Source organism: Lactuca saligna, chromosome 8 (genome assembly GCF_052625555.1).
Source record: "Lactuca saligna cultivar CGN05327 chromosome 8, ASM5262555v1, whole genome shotgun sequence".
Taxonomy (NCBI): domain Eukaryota; kingdom Viridiplantae; phylum Streptophyta; class Magnoliopsida; order Asterales; family Asteraceae; genus Lactuca; species Lactuca saligna.
In genome coordinates, this window is record NC_136424.1 from 191,977,067 (window position 1) to 191,995,123 (window position 18,057).

At 33.1% G+C, this 18,057-nt stretch overlaps 1 protein-coding gene across 3 annotated transcripts; it reads right to left on the minus strand.

Moving 5' to 3' along the window:
• Nucleotides 1-5,805: 5,805 nt before the first annotated feature.
• Nucleotides 5,806-16,780, minus strand: LOC145008122 (protein STRUBBELIG-RECEPTOR FAMILY 3-like). 3 transcript variants are annotated; one of them, XM_078966738.1, is made up of 17 exons: nucleotides 16,626-16,780; nucleotides 16,182-16,334; nucleotides 15,346-15,481; nucleotides 15,186-15,257; nucleotides 14,989-15,054; nucleotides 14,596-14,667; nucleotides 13,915-13,986; nucleotides 13,650-13,721; nucleotides 13,504-13,569; nucleotides 13,218-13,283; nucleotides 12,013-12,443; nucleotides 10,577-11,049; nucleotides 9,301-9,572; nucleotides 8,241-8,379; nucleotides 8,031-8,167; nucleotides 7,245-7,401; nucleotides 5,806-6,291 (listed from the first exon to the last, which is right to left on the minus strand). In XM_078966738.1, the coding sequence occupies exons 2-17, from the start codon at nucleotides 16,276-16,278 to the stop codon at nucleotides 6,196-6,198; spliced, it is 2,424 nt and encodes an 807-aa protein (XP_078822864.1). In that variant the 5' UTR covers nucleotides 16,279-16,334; nucleotides 16,626-16,780; the 3' UTR covers nucleotides 5,806-6,195. The 3 variants fall into 3 exon arrangements, with proteins under 3 accessions (XP_078822864.1, XP_078822865.1, XP_078822866.1); XM_078966739.1 differs by having other exon boundaries at nucleotides 16,527-16,768; XM_078966740.1 differs by lacking the exon at nucleotides 14,596-14,667.
• Between the last annotated feature and the right edge of the window lie 1,277 nt (nucleotides 16,781-18,057).

Genomic DNA, 18,057 nt, shown 5'->3' on the forward strand with positions numbered 1-18,057 from the left:
CAGACAATATCAAATATTTCACACACAAACATATATTTAATACTTTAATCAATACTTGTATTAAAATCATATTAATGAAAGGGACTATGCACTCACTTGTTAAAGTGATGACTCGAAATTTGGACAACGTTTCGCTTCTAACAATCGTCTTTTCCTTCGACAAAACCTAGTATTATTATCACTATATTTTAGTCTAATATTTATTGCGACTAATTATTAATCTAGATTTACGAGCGATATTGTTTTATAAGTGTTAAAAAATACTTTTCAACCACTATGTACAAACATGGGCCAAATAGCAATATGGGGGAAGTTCCCATCAGGCAGAAATGAAACACCAGAGGGCAGGACTATTTTGACATTTAAACTGTTCTGAAATCCAACAACCCTATGCGGCCCTTCAAACCAAATTCCCCGTACCGCAAGTAGTTAAAATATATTATAATAACAATGTCACACCCCGCAAACCGAAGGCGGAAACATTTCCGGGGTTGACTCCACGTAGAGTATCAAATCCAATGCATATAGTAAGTAAAGTAAATCAACCATTACATTACATATATGAAAGTTTTACATTTGTTTCAAAAGCATAAGTTATACAAGTGATACATAGTATATATGAACAATACAAAATGAGTCTTCTGAGAACTCCGTCTTCACACAAAAGGATCTTCGGGTACCTGTCTAACATGGACCTGAGAATACAAGCGGTTTGAAAATCAGCATAAAGCTGGTGAGTTCATAAGCGGTTAGTTTTTCTGAAAATGTACGAGTTCCTTTGTTTTCCTGAAAAGTGGTTATCCAAGAAAATCCCATATTTTCTTATGTAAAGTCAGTTTCCAAATTCGAAGGTAAAGTAAACGATGTTTAATTAAAACATGATTGTTCTTATGAAATGTAATTCAATTGTTTAACTTATTACACTTCTCTAATTTCGTACTACTATTACTCAGGAAGAACCCCATGTTCTCCTGACTGTGTGTGTGTGAACTGTTACTAGTTCTGATTATGTTCGATGTCCTTCCCAGGAAAACCCCATGTTTCCCTGACTGTGTGTGTGCATCTTTACTGGTTCTGGTTTTGTTCAGTGTTCTCCCCAGGAAAACCACATATTTCCCTGACTGTGTGTGTGTGTCTTTACTGGTTCTGGTTATGTTCAGTGTTCTCCCCATGAAAACCCCATGTTTCCCTGACTGTGTGTGTGTGTCTTTACTGGCTCTGGTTATGTTCAGTATTCTCCCCAGGAAAACCCCATGTTTCCCTGACTGTGTGTGTGTGTCTTTACTGGTTCTGGTTATGTTCAGTGTTCTCCCCAGGAAAACCCCATGTTTCCCTAACTGTGTGTGTGCATCTGTCATCCCTAGATGTACATTAGCTTTACTACGTACATAAAGCTAGTAAATGAGTCTAAAATGTTAATAATCTAGATTGTGAGTCCTTAACCATACTTAGACTGGATATGACTCGGACCATGGTCAGTATCCTATTTATGACTTTTGTCACCCTTGAACCATTTGGTTCGGCTGTAGCTAGCAGCCAGGTGTGGGATTATCAGTCCCGTATAAATCTATACACTCAAGCCACGCTCTCCTACGAACGGAGATTCTGGTTATAGGGTTAGTCCTCCACTGTCTCGTGCCATGGAAGTGTTACAAGGATGTGTCTCCAATCATTAAGATTACTCTTTACTTTTCGACTAGGAAAGTAGTATTTATGACTGACTATACTCTACGTACCTGTCCTTTACACTCGAGCCTAGGTGTTTTATTAAGGACATTACACTCGAGCCTAGGTGTCATTTAATGATAGTTGTCCTTTTACACTCGACCCTAGGTGTATTATTAAGGACATTACACTCGAACCTAGGTGTCGTTTAATGATTATAGACCTTTACACTCGTTCCTAGGTGTATTGTTAAGGACATATAGATGTTTTATGTTTTCTAATGGAGTCTGTCTTTTACACTCGAACCTTAGTGTTTTGTTACAGACATTACAGTGGTTTATGTATTCTATCAGTTTAAATGTGAACAATCAATTACAAAGTACACAATATAACAGTGTATAATAAGAATTGAAAATCGGGTTAAAAACAAACAACTCTGCAAGTTAAAACAGTTTGTTTAAAAGGTTTTCAATTCTTAAAGTGTACAATTATGAAACCATTTAATTGAAATCATGTGATTGAGTACAAGATATTCTTGTACTTTTGCTTGTATTCCCCCCTGAAAACATTGAAAAACTATTGAAAAAGGGTAGGGGTATGAACTCACCGGACGCGGAAATGTGTTGATTTCGGATGCTAAACGTCGAATCAAGGCCTGATAGCACGCGAGATTCCTATGTAAAATGAAATGGCATACAAATATATCTAATTAGATTTACAATCTCTAATTAGATATGAAGATACACTCCAACGAACGAAAACACCTCAAAACGGGTGTTTGGAGTGACCCGGGTGACATCTACGGACGGGAATTGAAGCGTGGGACTTGGGATTTGAGTTTACTCCCCAATAGTAAACTTCCTAATTGAGTTTATGGCCTAAACACCCATTCCCCATGAGTTTACGGCCGTAAACTCATAGAGGGGTGGTTTATGGTGTTTAATGAGTCACATAGGGTCAATACCACTTGGAAATGTTTGGATTAATTTTACCTAAGGCTTGGGATGGATTAAATTCACCAAATGCAACACTTAAAGGAGTTTACGGCCTAGGCATGGGTTCTATGGCCGTAAACTCTCATATCTCTTAGAATAAGTGTTGTTAAGGTCCCAAAATTAATCACATGTGATTCTAAAAATTCTAACAAGCCTAGAAATCAATTTTGGGCACCATTTGACATCCATTTAGGAGTTTACGGCCATGGGGCATGTTCTATGGCCGTAAACTCTCAAATGTGGGATTTTGATGCGTTTAAAGCCCTTAAACTATTTTTGGTTGGTTCTATGATTTATTCCAAGGCTTTTGGTGGTGTTGGATGGCTTTCTAACACCTTAGAATTGATTTTATACCCCTTTTTGAGGATTTTACGGCCCAAGCACATGCCTTGGCCGTAAACTCATATAAACCTCTCAAAATTTATGTTTGAAGTGTTCTAAGTCCAATTCCAATATTCTAAAAATCATATCTAAGTCTTGTTTGTGTTTTGGAAGGGTTAAATGGCTTAAAAACCCTCATAATATGTGTTTACGGCCATGGCACCTTCCAAGGCCGTAAACTCATATACAAAGCTTCAAATCTTGGTTTGAGGTATTCTAATTCCATTTCATAAAGTCCTCTAGCCATATACAAGGTCCAATTGAGGTTTGGAAGGGTTTTGTTGCTCCAAAAACCCTCTTTATGTGAGTTTACGGCCTAGGACTGTTCTAGGGCCGTAAACTCATGAAAATGGTCCTATCCCATGGTTTGAACTCGAATTTGAGGGCTAAAGATGTTGCATAACAAATTAGGGAAGGTACCTTGGTGATTTGAAGCCTTAAACTTGAGATTTTGACCCTTAAATCTAGTTTGAGGAGAGAGGTTGGAGTATAGTTGTAAAATGGAGCAAAAGCTTCAAAATGGAGACTTGAGTCACTTTAAATAGTGTCCAAGTTCGGGACACGGTAGAATTCTACCCGATACTGGCGTTAGACGGGGCTTTTGGTCGCACCCGGCCAATTTGCCGTAACCCGATATGGTTGGTTCTAAAAATGTTCCGATCATTAATATGAGACGTTAGAATGAGTTCTAAGGGTATTAAGACACTTATTAAGTCATAAAATAAAATTCACATTAACGACTTAATAAAAGGTCGGAAATGGAAACGAAATCGGAAACGGCGATTGGATGATCGGAACGAGTCGCAAAATGGGTTACAATTAAGGATATGAATTTCGGGTTGCTACAAACAATTTGTATATTATATTTTATAATACATATATCATTTATAAGTTCATAATAACGATAATAAACTTAAACATAATATATATTTAAAGTAGGGTAAGCATAACTCACTTAGAAGAGGGTTTAGTGAGAAACCGAGATCTACGGGGGCAGAACTTCTGAAGCGAAAGATCTTCTTCTCGGGGCCTTCCGATGCTCCGAAACTCGCCTCTAACACTTAGGAAGTGCTAAGGGAGGGGAGGGATATGTTTGGAGTATTGAGAGAGAAAGAAGGGTTGAGGTGTGAAGAAAATGGATGATTTGCACCTCTATTTATAAGTTGTCTTGGGGCGATTCACGTCGTGATCTTGAGTAGGCACCAAGACTTCGTCTGGTATGTGGCGTTGGACGCAAATAAAACAGTCAATCTTTAAAAAAATTATAATTTTCGCATACGAGCTCCGTTTTTGACGTTATTTATATCCACGCGTATGTATTGACAGGATCTACAACTTTTCTTTTGACCCCATTGGCTAATTCTTGACCAATTTTAAATTTAAAATTTTGAGAAGATTACACTGTTAACAACCGTATCAAATTTATAACTTCTACATATGTACTTCGTTTTCGGCTGTCTTTTTATAGTTTAACTCCTATTAATGAGATCTTCAGTTCTCATTTAGATCAATTTGGCTAAAATTTGACTAATCTAAAATTTGATTTCTGAGTTGTATACTGCTATGTCAAATCTTAGAAAAATCATAATTTCCTCATACCATGTCAGATTTGGACGTTCTTTTATGTAAGTTCTTGGTTTAACATATACTACGAATTTTATTTAGATCCTAAGGCTAAAAGGTAATTTATCAAAAATTCATTTTTTTTACGCTACGCAGTGTCGTGTCGGTTTAGCCGTGAAATTTCAACGGGTCATAACTTCTTCGTTATAACTCGGATTTCAACATTCTTTATATGTACGGAACCCTTGTGACATATACTATAACTTCGTTAAGATTATTTATTCTAAATAATCATCTATCAAAAAGTCTTTTTTGACGCTTATTGTCTCTAAATTGACTAACCCGAATCTACGGTCATTACATATACAGTTAGTATAATGTCTGGCATGTAAGTTTGTACTCACTGCACTCCTCGTAACCTAACTCTCCATGTTAATTTTTGTAGGTAAGTGGTGGTTGTTAGAAGCATTGAAGACTGAGGTTTAAGCATGTTTAGAACACTTATACGTAAGTGGTAGTTGTTAGAAGTAAGGATGAAAGTGGGTCTAAACTTGGCCACGATGGACCCGGAAAACCCTGAACCGATTAACGGAATTTTGTAAGACCGAAAATGATAAATTTTTAGTCTAATATTATGTACAAACTTTAAACTATATGTTTGGAAAAAAAATCATGTCAATTTGACTTAAACGAATGATATATATATATGTTAATTTTTTTTTATAGAAACCGGTTCCGGTTCTTAAAACCAGGTTTACCCGAACCCAATGGACCCAAACCTTGATTACCCAGAACCTGTACAAAGTCATTCTTTAAACCCGGAATCGAGACCAATTGTATATGCTTCGATTCTATCAGTTCCGGTTTTGGTCTGGTTTTCCAGTTTTAAATGCCATCCCTAGTTAGAAGCATCGAAAACTATGAGGCTTATGCATGTTTTGAACACTTATGTTATTGCTAAGATTATATTCATCTTTAAACCATTGTTTTGATGCATATGATGCACTCTCCATGATTTACTAAACCACCTTTTGGAATTAACGTTTGGACCCATATTCTGCACTCCCTTTGAAATTTTATATACTATTGATGTTTCTTTATGACCATTTTCCACAAATTAAAACTCTAAAAAGTTATTTAAATAGTCCATGCTACAAAATGCTTGTCTATGACCAATATAATAAAAAGGGAAAGTACAAAATAACCACCAAAGAAAATGAAATTTGAATAATCACAAACAATACATTGTCAATATATGAAATTCAACAATTACATTTGAATAATCAAATGGGAGTTGTAAATTTACCATTTTGACCATAAGAATTGGGATATAACCAAACCAACCACCAAATGCCAAAATGGTTGTTCAATCTTGAAACAAAATAACCATCAAATTTGGCTTTGTCCTATAGACATATTTCATAATTCCCCTTTTGTACAAGAATAGACTGTGTTAGCCTAGCCATGTGCATTCAAAATTTCACAAGAATTATAATCTTGGCACATTGACCTTGACCTTGACTTTGACTTTGACCATCTTTGACTTCTCATCACAAGCTATTCCTAATATTATTATTATTATCATTAACAATCAATCCCCATCTGATCTATTAGAAGACTCTCTCCTGATCATATTTATCAGATCCTGCACCACTTCCGACATTGGTGGCCTAAACTCCGGCTCCGCCTGCAGATAGAATAAAATCACTTTCCAAGTCAGCAATTTTTATCAAGTGGCATCTGCCACGTCAGCAACTTACAAGTAACACCATGTTTTAATTGCTAGTAACAAGATTTTGTTTGTAAAAACCTAAATTACTCTAAATTTAACCTAGTACTTTTCAAATTCAAATATGAAAAAAAAAAAAAAAAAAAAACTTTTATTTTTAATATCCAATAAGATTAAATTTATCAAATTTTCTATACAAAAAAAGAAAAAGCATTTTGAAGTTATAAGGATAAAATATCAAAGAAATATTTGGAAAATATACAAAAAAAAAAGGATACTTTCACAATTTTATCAATTCATCTAGGGTTAATCTAAAAAAAGACCTTATATTTTGTGTTTTTTCCAGATTAAACCTCAAATTTATTTTTTTCCTGAAAAAGACATTGTATTTTTTTCGTTTTTTCCGATAAAGCCCTCAACTTTGTATTTTTTTTCCGAAAAAACCCTCAACTTTTTTAGTTTTCTCAAAAAAAACCTCGCATTTTACAATTGTTTTTGGAAAAAAAAAATTGACTAAAAGGGCCATATCGGAAAAAATGAAAAAAAAAAAAAATACAATGTCTTTTTCAGGCGAAAAACAAATCTGAGGTTTAATCCTGAAAAAAAAAACACAAAATATAAGGTCTTTTTTTAGATTAACCCATTTATCTACTTAAACCATTTTACCAAATAATTAAACTATTTTTCTCAGTAACTTGATTTAGCTATTCAACCAATACTCTTTTTCATAATTATTATCACACAACAATATCAACAAAACGGTGAAAGTACATTATGCTTTACTAATTTATTTTTTTTATAAATTTTTCGTATATGTTTTTTTATCGGTTAAAAAAATTATAATGGTTTAATCACTATAGAAAATAAAGTACAGTCCCTTAATTAAGAAGAAATGTTTTATAATAACAAACCTGAACACAACGTGATATAATATCTGCAAAATGTGATAATGATTTTGGTGGATATTGACCATTAAGAGAAGGGTCAACCATTCTTGACAATGCATCAATATCATGAAGTTGACCTACTGCCCATCTCACCAACAACTGCTCCCCACGATGTCGTGCACTATAAACAGTTTTTTTTTTTAAATTAGTACATGAAATAGCAACGTACTTTCATGTTTTTGTTTATTATATTTATAGCATTTTTACTATAACACATCAAATAAATGAAAGTATGATGCTATTACAACATTGCACTTACAATTTTTTTTTACTATAAAACATCAAATAAGGGTTATTCTCATAAAAGACCTTATATTTTGTGTTTTTTCTGAATTAAACAACAATTTTATTTTTTTGCCTGAAAAAGACCTTGTATTTTTTCATTTTTCTGATTTGGCCCTTTTAGTCAACTTTCTCCAAAAAAAAAATTGTAAACTGTGAGGATTTTTCGAGAAAAACTAAAAAAGTTGTGGGTTTATTTGGAAGCAGTTAGAAGGCTAAGGTTTTTTTTTTTTTTCTCAGAAAAAATGAAAAACTACAAGGTCTTTTTCAGGCAAAAAAATAAAATTGAGGTTTAATTCAGAAAAAACACAAAATATAAGGTCTTTTATGAGTTATAACATGGAAAAATTGCTTTGTATTTGGTAGAATTTTATAAATCCAATATTGTAATAATAAGAAACAAAAGTAGGATGCTATAAATTATAATAAATAATTAAATACAACATTTAACATAATTATATTATCTACCTGTCATAAGATTTTCTGCCTGTTAAAAGTTCTAACATCACCACCCCAAAACTGTACACATCACTCATAGATGTATAGATTCCTAACTCGAATTCAGGGGCACCATAACTGAAGGCTGACTGAATGTTTCCTGACAACTGTAAGTGGATAAAAACATAATTTTTTTATTTATATTATTATTATTATAATTAAAATATTAACTATTATTACCTGATTAACTGAGCCTGGGGTTATTAAAGGAGCCAAACCACAATCAGAGACACGTACAGAAAGATCATCATCTAGAAGAACATTGGCTGACTTGAAGTTTCTATGAATGACAGGTGGATCACAGAATTCGTGTAGATACCTAAACCATTATTTAAAAATAAAAATTATTTTTTCTAGATAAATAAATACATAAGACTGAAGTAATCTAGAAAACTTTTTATCTAGTTGTCAACTTTCAACCATACATACTATGTGGTATTTGCTTTCACTGTTTTATGAATTTAGCCACTTGATTATTAAAAAACACCCTTTATCCTGGTTTCTAATTTTGATAAAAGGTAAAATATAATCGCCATTTTTAGAGTTAATCTCAAAAAAGACGTTATATGTTGTGCTTTTTTCCGGATTAAACCTCGGAATTTATTTTTTTTGCCTGAAAAAGACCTTGTATTTTTTCCGATCTGGCCCTTTTAGTCTTTTTTTTTTTCCAAAAACAATTGTCAAATGTGAGGGTTTTTTTGAGAAAAACTGAAAAAGTTGAGGGTTTTTTCGGAAAAAAGTACAAAGTTGAGGGCTTTTCCGGAAAAAATGAAAAAATAAAAGTTAAAAAATAAATTTGAGGTTTAATCTAGAAAAAACATAAAATATAACGTCTTTTTGGAGATTAAACCCCATTTTTATTGATTTAGCTGCCGAACTGTTTTTTTATTTTATGATTATTATGATAATAGTTTTAGGGCTAAATCGAAAAGAAATAATAATAATAATAAACAAAAAATAGTTCAATGAGTAAACCAACGAAATGGTGAAAATATGTTATTGGGAAAAATTGTTCTTTTATAAGGTCAAAAAAAAGTGTAATGTTTTTAATCAATAAAAAAATATGGAAGTGTCTAAATCCAGAAAACGGTGAATGTACGTTTTCACCCCCCAAAATATTAACACATATAAAATACATATGTATTCATTGTTCAATGAATCACTATATAAAATAATAAACAGTCAAGCAGCTAAACTGATAAAAAATGATGAAATTGTTAAAACTGTGTGTTTGACTTACTCTAAGGCTCTTGCAGCTCCAAGTGCCATTCGAATGCGTGTTTTCCATGAAAATTTTCTTTTGTAATCATCATCAGAGTGTAGAGCATCTTGAAGGGTCCCACTACTACAATATTCATAAATTAATAGCCTTTGACCATGCTCTGAACAATAACCCATCAGTTCAACAACATTTGCATGACGAATTTTGTCAATATTATTAACAAGCTCAATGAAATCCTCCTCTTTTTGCTGATTGATAACCTTTTTGTCCAATTTCTTCACAGCAAGAAACTAAATAATAAACATTTTCAAAAGTACATAAGATGTTGAGATTTTAGAAGATAGGGTTAAATGTATGAAATAGTAATGTAGTTTTGTATCTTTTTATTACAAGATTTGTAGTTTCAAAAAAAATACCTAATCATAAGTTCATTACAACTTTATACAACCACAAAAAAAAGGAAGACTAGATTTGAGTTGAAGTATGATATGCTATAAAAGTGATTTTTTAAACAAATAGTTCTCATTTGTAATGAGAAATAGGCAATACACATCTTGAAACTTTCTATAAAGGGTTAAATGTGGGGTTAATCTCATAAAAGACTTTATATTTTGTGTTTTTTTCTGGATTAAACCTCAAATTTATTTTTTCGCCTGATAAAGACCTTGTAGTTTTTCATTTTTTCTGAAAAAGCCCTCAACTTTGTATCTTTTTTTTCCGAAAAAAACCCTAAACCTTCTAAATGCTTCCAAATAAACCCTTGAACTTTTTTATTTTTCTCAAAAAAACCCTCACATTTTACAATTTTTTTTGTAAAAAAAATGACTAAAAGGGCCAGATCGGGAATAAATGAAAAAGTACAAGGTCTTTTTCAGTCAAAAAATAAATTTCGAGGTATAATCCTGAAAAACACACGCACACACACACACACACATCAAAATATAAGGTCTTTTATGAGATTAACCCTTGAATGCACATTTAACAAAGTTTCGAATTTCCTTCCCCAATTTATGCAACAAAATGACTTTTTAAACAAAATATTTCATTTTAGGACCAAAAGATGTAAATATTTTACCAATTGAAACACAGTTGCATAATTCATGTCAGTTTTATAAGTTTGTAAAACAAAAAACATTTTTGCATAAACTGGTAAAAACTAAAAGGAAAAGTGAAACATTGTTGCATAAATAAGTATATATATGGAATAAAACACTGCATATTCTGTATAAAAAACTACTTTATTGCATATTAATGATTGAATATATTATATACATGTAAAATGTAGAATTCATACCTTTCCATCAGGAAGCTGTGCCCTATAAACACTCCCCAACATTCCTCCACCAATAAGATTATCCTGAGAAAAACTGTTTGTGTATTGCTGAAGAGATGCAATTGTATAAGATCTCACATACGTCTGAGGCACAACAGGTTTGGTGGAAGTTCTTGCTGATGTGGCGGCAGAGGCGGCGGCAGCCACCGCTATAGGCTCCACAATAACCTTCTCGAAAGGTAGATGAATTGGTTCTGATGATGAAACTGGTGGTGGTGGAGGAGGTGGTGGTGGTGGTGGTGGAGGTGGAGGTGGTGGTCGCATGGAATCTATATCAAATCTGGTGAAATCTATCTCCTGACTGTCTTGCTTTGGTAAGGCGGTGAATCTTTGCATTGGAACTGTTCTTCGTGGTGGTGGTGGTGGTGGTGGTGGTGAAAGCAGTTGTTGTTGCTCCTCCTTTGGTGGTGGAATTGCCGCCTTCTTTGGGGGTGCTGAAAGAACAAGTGAGAATAATATTATTAAAGGTTAAATTTCAAGAATTAGTAACATACTTCCATTTCTTCATATCAGAAAAGTGATTATTGGGAAACTTTTAAATTATAATGTCTTAATATGAAAAAAAGAAAAATGAAAGTACAATGTCATGATAGAAAAAAGTAGAGTATGATGCTATAATACAATGATAAATAAAACTAAATTGCTATTTCTTGAATTTAGCTATATTATTAACAAACAACAGCAATGTACTTTTATTGCTTTCTTTTTTATTGCATCCTACTTTCATTTCTTCCTATCACAACATTATCTAAATACTGAGCAAATTTCACTTTTATAAAGGGTTAATCTCATCAAAAGACCTTATATTTTGTGTTTTTTATGGATTAAACCTCAAACTTTTGTCTTTTTTTCCGAAAAAACCCATCAACCTTGTAATTGCTTCCAAATAAACCCTCAACTGTTTGGGTTAATCTTAAAAAAGAGCTTATTATGTGTTTTTTTTTTCCGGATTAAACCTCAAATTTATTTTTTGCCTAAAAAAGACCTTGTATTTTTTTATTTTTTCCGAAAAAACCCTCAACTTTGTATTTTTTTTTTCCAAATAAACCCTCAACCTTTTTAGTTTTTCTCGAAAAAACCCTCACATTTTACAATTTTTTTGGAAAAAATGACTAAAAGGAGCAGATCGAAAAAAAATTTAAAAATACAATGTCTTTTTCAAGAAAAAAATAAATTTGAGGTTTAATCCGGAAAAAAAAAAAAGCAAAATATAAGGTCTTTTACGAGATTAACCCTTTATAATCCGGTAGACTTTTAAAAGTATAAATGAGAATACAATGCTTTAACAAGAAAAAAAAAACAAAAGCAAAAAGCTATGATAGAAAGAAATGAAAGTATGATGCTATAACATATCTAAAAAAAGTACATTGCTATTTCTCACATTCTTAGTTTCTTACCTTTATCAACCTGATTAGGTGGTTGAGCCAAAGGCCCATTCTCCATATGACTCTCGCGGTTATACGGAGCGATCTCATGTCGCTTGTTCATCAAACCGGGAAGTCGTTTTCTTCTAAAGCAAGGTGGTATAAATAGCAGACAGAGTAATCCCAAAACTATAAAACCAAATATCGATGCAATTGACACCCAAACTTTCTTTTTAGAACTCCATGACTTATTTGTGGAGCTAGATTTCGACCCTTCATTTGACGATGGACCATCCGCTTGTTGTGATGGTGTTTGTTTGCCAGGTGGCGATTGTTTCCCGGGTGTCTGTCGAGGTGACGGGAAAAAAGGCGTTCCGGTGGTGCCTGGGGGCGTGAGTGGGATTGGGGATGTAGGTGGAGATAGTGGAGCTGCACTTGTGGTATTGAATAAGTTCCCGTCTTTTCTGGTATCCAACAGGATTTTTAAGTTAGCAAGTGGAAGTCTGGTTGGGTAAAAACATATTGGGCCTTCTAGGCCCGTTTCTTATGCTAGTGTTGGACATGACTTTTTTGTTTACACGAGCTTTCTAGGGCTATTTTTGTCTTTTTTTAACGATGTAGATGAGGAGGGCGTTTATGTCTTTTGCACTGAGCTTGGCATGCATTGGACTATGATTTGGATTCATGTCAAAACAAAAATCGTAATCTTTTGTCCCTTCCAAAAAGGTGGGACATGGACTCCCTCTCAATCTCTCATCCATGTAAAAGGACAAGAATACCCTTCTCGTCATTATCGTCAAAAACTAGCCCTAGAAAGTTTAAACAGTACAATCGTTACTTGTCTCGTGTAACAAACGCAGCCTTCGGCTGCGTTTGTTACACAAGACAAGGTCGAATGTGACAAGACAAGCTTTCTAGGGCTAATTTTGATAATAATGACGAGAAGGGCATTCTTGTCTTTTTACACGGACGAGAGATCAAGAGGGAGTCCATGTCCCACCTTTTTGGAAGGGACAAAAGATTACGATTTTTGTTTTGACATGAATCCAAATCATAGTCCAATGCATGCCAAGCTCAGTGCAAAAGACATAAACGCCCTCCTCATCTACATCGTTAAAAAAAAAACGACAAAAATAACCCTAGAAAGCTCGTGTAACAAACACAGACACAAAAAAGTCATGTTCAAGACTAGTATATTCAAATGAGCCCAAAGTTTATGAGCATAACTACTTATGCACCTGAAAATAGGAATGGCTAGTAACTTTTCAGGTATAGGTCCATTGAACATGTTATTCTCTACATTCCTGAAAGTATGAAAAAGAACAAATCAATAGAAGATAAAAAAATAAATAAATAAATAAACAAACTAGGGGAAACCTGGTGGATGATATCAATAACCTAATCAATAGTTTTAATGATCACAAAGGATAAAAAGGTAATTTTTACTTAAAAGTTTGCCAATAGCAACTTATTTTCATCCATTGAACATGTTATTCTCTTCATTGTTATAATTGAGAAGCTTACAGATCAGTCAATGGAAGATCTTGTAGAACATCTAGAGTCCCAGAGAGTTGATTGTTCTGCAAATGACTGCCCATGAACATGTCAGCTTTCACTCGTGTAAATAAATGTCATAAAACTTTTGTAATTAATAAAAAATGATTACTCACAAAGTAGTTAGAAAAGATAAATGTTGTAAAGAGGAAGGTAATTCTCCACTCAAATCATTACTAGACAAATCACTACAAAAAAGGAAAATTAAAAAAGGTTATTAGTATTACTCCAAGTTCCAACAACCCCTGAGCTGGCCCACACTGTAAATCAAGTACACAGTGGCCCATGGCCCACTAGTTGCTGACATAAGAGCCTAATCCACATTGGAACTAAAATAATAAAGAGGAAAAAAAGTGATATTTTTAAGATAATGGACCCTACAGATTAACCAAACCCGTAAGGCCTTCAAAGGAATCCGGTATTTCTCCTGATAAATTGTTATCATTTAGAGACCTAAAATGCAAGACACATAACATATTAGTATTATATTAACAACTCCAATAAACATTTAAGCAAATAAAAACATGGGCTAAATGCTATAAATAGCAAAGTACTTTCATTTATTTGTGTATTAAAGCATCTTGCTTTCATTTCTTTCTATAATGTTGTAATATGGAGGGTCAATCTCAAAAATGACCTTATATTTTGTGTTTTTTTTTCTGGATTAAACCTCAAATTTATTTTTTGCCAGAAAAAAACCTTGTATTTTTTTTTCATTCTTTCCAAAAAAGCCCTCAACTTTGTATTGTTTTCCAAAAAAAAACCCAACCTTTTAAATGCTCCCAAATAAACCCTCAACTTTTTTAGTTTTTATCGAGAAAACCATCACATTTTACAATTTTTTTTGGAAAAAAATGACTAAAAGGGCCAGATCGGGAAAAATGAAAAAAAAAAATTGAGGTTTAATCTGGAAAAAAAAAACACAAAATATAAGGTCGTTTTTTAGATTAACCCTAATATGAAAAAATGAAAGTAGGATTCTAAAATAAACAAATAAATGAAAGTATGTTGCTATTTCTTACATTTAACCGAATACACAGTAATAAAAAAAAAATTAATTACAAGGCTGTTAATTGTGTTAGAGAGGTTAGAAAAACCGGAATGCTTCCCGTGAAATTGTTATCTGCAAGAAAACTGCCAAAGGTAAAGACCATCACATGTTTAGCCATCAGAGAAAAAGGTTAAAATAGTCATTTTAATTTTTATGTCAAGTGTTACTTTTTATAAAAAACTTCTTGTTATTTTTTTTATCAAATAAGGAAGGAGCTTCTACAAAAGCATTAAATGCAAATCAGATAGCCCACACTGACTCACCCTAAAAGCATTAAATGCAAATCAGATACACAGTGGCCCACATAACAGTACAACTTAATCCACAATTCCACATTGGAATTGAAACTCCCACACTGCTTAAACCATGCGTGTCAAGAATAATAGGAAAAGTTAAAAACTTACATATTCATAATGGTAACAGGAAATTCAGTTGGAATGGAACCCCCAATATGATTATTGCTCAAATCTCTATAATCAAATAAGACAAGTTATATTAGTCAAACATCAAGAAATCTTTTTTTTTATATATAATTTATTTACACAACAACCCTTTATCCAAACAACATATAAAAAAGAAGTGGGATCTTAGTATATCTTACATGCTTTGAAGTGAAGTAAAAGATCCTAGGCTCTCACCAAGTTCTCCTACTATATTTGCACCAATAACAGTTCTGTAATAATAATAATAATAATAACAACAAAAATATTATAAGAGATAATTAATTAATTAAAAAAAAAGGAGAAAAATGAGTTACATACATTGATAAGATGTTTGTATTAGTAGGGTCACATGCAACACCCTGCCAACCCTCGATACACGGGTCTCCAGCACTAGCTGTCCATCCAGGGAGTAGTGGAGATCCCAATGCAACATACAGTTTATTTATCGCACTGACTGTGTGGATAAAAAAACAATATCAGTATCAATACCAGTAACAGTATCAAACATTTAATTTTTTAACGACAAAAAGATAAAGACGATAAAAAGAAGGACAAAACATCATTGTTCCTTTTATAACTTTATATCAATTCCAAATGGGTATTATCACATAAAGAAAAAAAAAAAAGAAAAAGAGAAGTTGTAAAGACAGGTGGATTTGAAATTTTTCAAGAACTTAAAAGGTAATTATCTTTGCCCTATTCATATGAAAGTAATATGTAAACTTCCACAAACAAGACACAAGGAGTCAATGACTATGAACTACTTATTTCCATGTTTCAAAATGTTAGTTTCAAAAGGTTTTGTCATCCTAATTTTTGAAGTTAAATTGCCAACGGCTTTAAGTGTAAATTTTTATGGAATCTTATTGAACTATTCGTTTTCTTAAGTTATGCAAAATATTAAGGTTATTAAAGATAAAAACGGATTTATAGCTACTTAGAACTTAAATATGAGGTTTTCGATTTTCATCAGTTTCGATCAAGATTAATAGGAAGAAGTCAAGATTGGGTGCACTTCCGTTCATCGGAAATAGTGTTTATTAGGCAGATCTAGTTCAGTCTTTTTCACACGGAAACACACACATACACACATCTTTTTTTCTAATAAAGAATAATAGAGAGAAGACCTTAATTTAGTCTACGAGAAGACTTACCATCTGCAGGATTGGTAGCAAGAGAAATTGGGCCCACGAAGATCAATACAAACCCTAAGAACAGCAACAAGTAAATTATAGATCTCTTGACACCCATTGATCCAAAAAGTGCTATTTCTTCGGATAATTTAACCTCTGCATATCCAATTCAACCTACAAGAAGATTTAACAAACAAACGATCAGGAGTCGATTGATTTAAAGCAAATATTGAAGTAAAAAACATAGTGATTGAAGCTGAATGCTAAGCATCTTATGAGGAAATAATGGCATTGGATGACGAAATAACACAACATGCTCATGTGAGTGTTGACTAGATTTGAGTGTAGGTGAAGTAAAACACTCACAAAGAGGTAAAGATTCTTTGGGGCATTTAATCGAACACATAGCAGATGCTGCAGAGAATTAAGATTATGAAATCTAGATAGTATAAAAAAATCGATCACCTTGAAGAGGTGAAGAACAGAGGAAAGGTGAGAGAAATGTTGGAAAGTTGCAGAGATGACAGACAGAAAAAGTTTAATTCTCTCTCTACTTTCTCTCTCTGGAAAGGAAATGAATGGATGCTCGGTGATTGTGTGTGTATGGAAGTCATACATATCTGCTAATGAACAAGTTTGCTTAAAGAAAAGTGAAACTGTTATGCCCACGCGCAGTGAGAGAGCGCGTGGTAGTCTTCTCACCAATTACCAGTCGCACTTTAAGAAAATAAATTCCATTTATATCATTATATGTATGGGAGGGTGTTAATAATTCGATCTATTATGAGCTTGATGTAGATTGGCTCGAATTTAATGTCATTTTATATCACATTACTCGCATGTCTTAATCAATAAAGAACTTAATGTCTTTATGAACTCAAGAGTGTAAATATGAAAACACCTTTAAATCATTTTCTCAAGTCTCATTGATCAATATTCAATAAGTATTCCCTAAAATATAATTAACACATCATAACAACCCTAATTTCATTTCTAGTTCATGATTCCATTCCAACAAATATGATTCAAGCTCATTAATGGGACTTAGAAGCTTAAAATCATTTTAGAGTTTGTAAGCTTAATCGGTCCTTTTGTTACCTTGAAAACTCGTAGACGTTACATACATAGTTATAAAATGTTTGCTTTCATTCAAACATTTCCCAAACCATTTTAAATAAGTTTAATTCCAAAAACTTCATTATTCCATTTCAATGTTGAATCACCATTAGAATCATCAATTTCTTTTAAAAACATCTAAAGGACATATGAAATCATATCTAGAATCCAATCATTAACCAAATGACATAAATAGCTAATTTAGATCACATGGATTTGATCTCATAATCATAACTAGAAGTTAATATACAAGTATTTCGTTCTAGAGTACAACATCATCGCCAACTAAAGTTTCAGTTTGTGATTATGGTAAATCTTATCACCAAAATAGGTGGGATACGTATATATATGTAACAATGAATAACAATAATAGTACTTGAAAAATGAGATCAATACAATATATACACAAAGTATCATTTTAGTCTAACATCCCCCCTCAAGCGAAACGGTGGTTGTCCGCTTTCGCCTTCTAACACGAAAACTTCCCAGGGGGTCACTCATCCATGGATTGCTCTCGCCCAGGCACGCTTAATTATAGAGTTCTTATGAGATCTGCTGCACTCATGGCTTTAAAACGCTTTGTGTTAGGGAAGGTATCCACACCCCTGATAAGGAATGCTTAGTTCTCCTTCCCAACTGATGTGGGATCAAGTGCAACCCACCTTCACCCCCGATTATAGGTTCCGACGTCCCCGTCAAACACATTGACCCATGCCCTAGCTCAGATACTATTTGTAACATCCCCCTCTGGTACGTATCACAATATTGTCCGTTTTAGGCT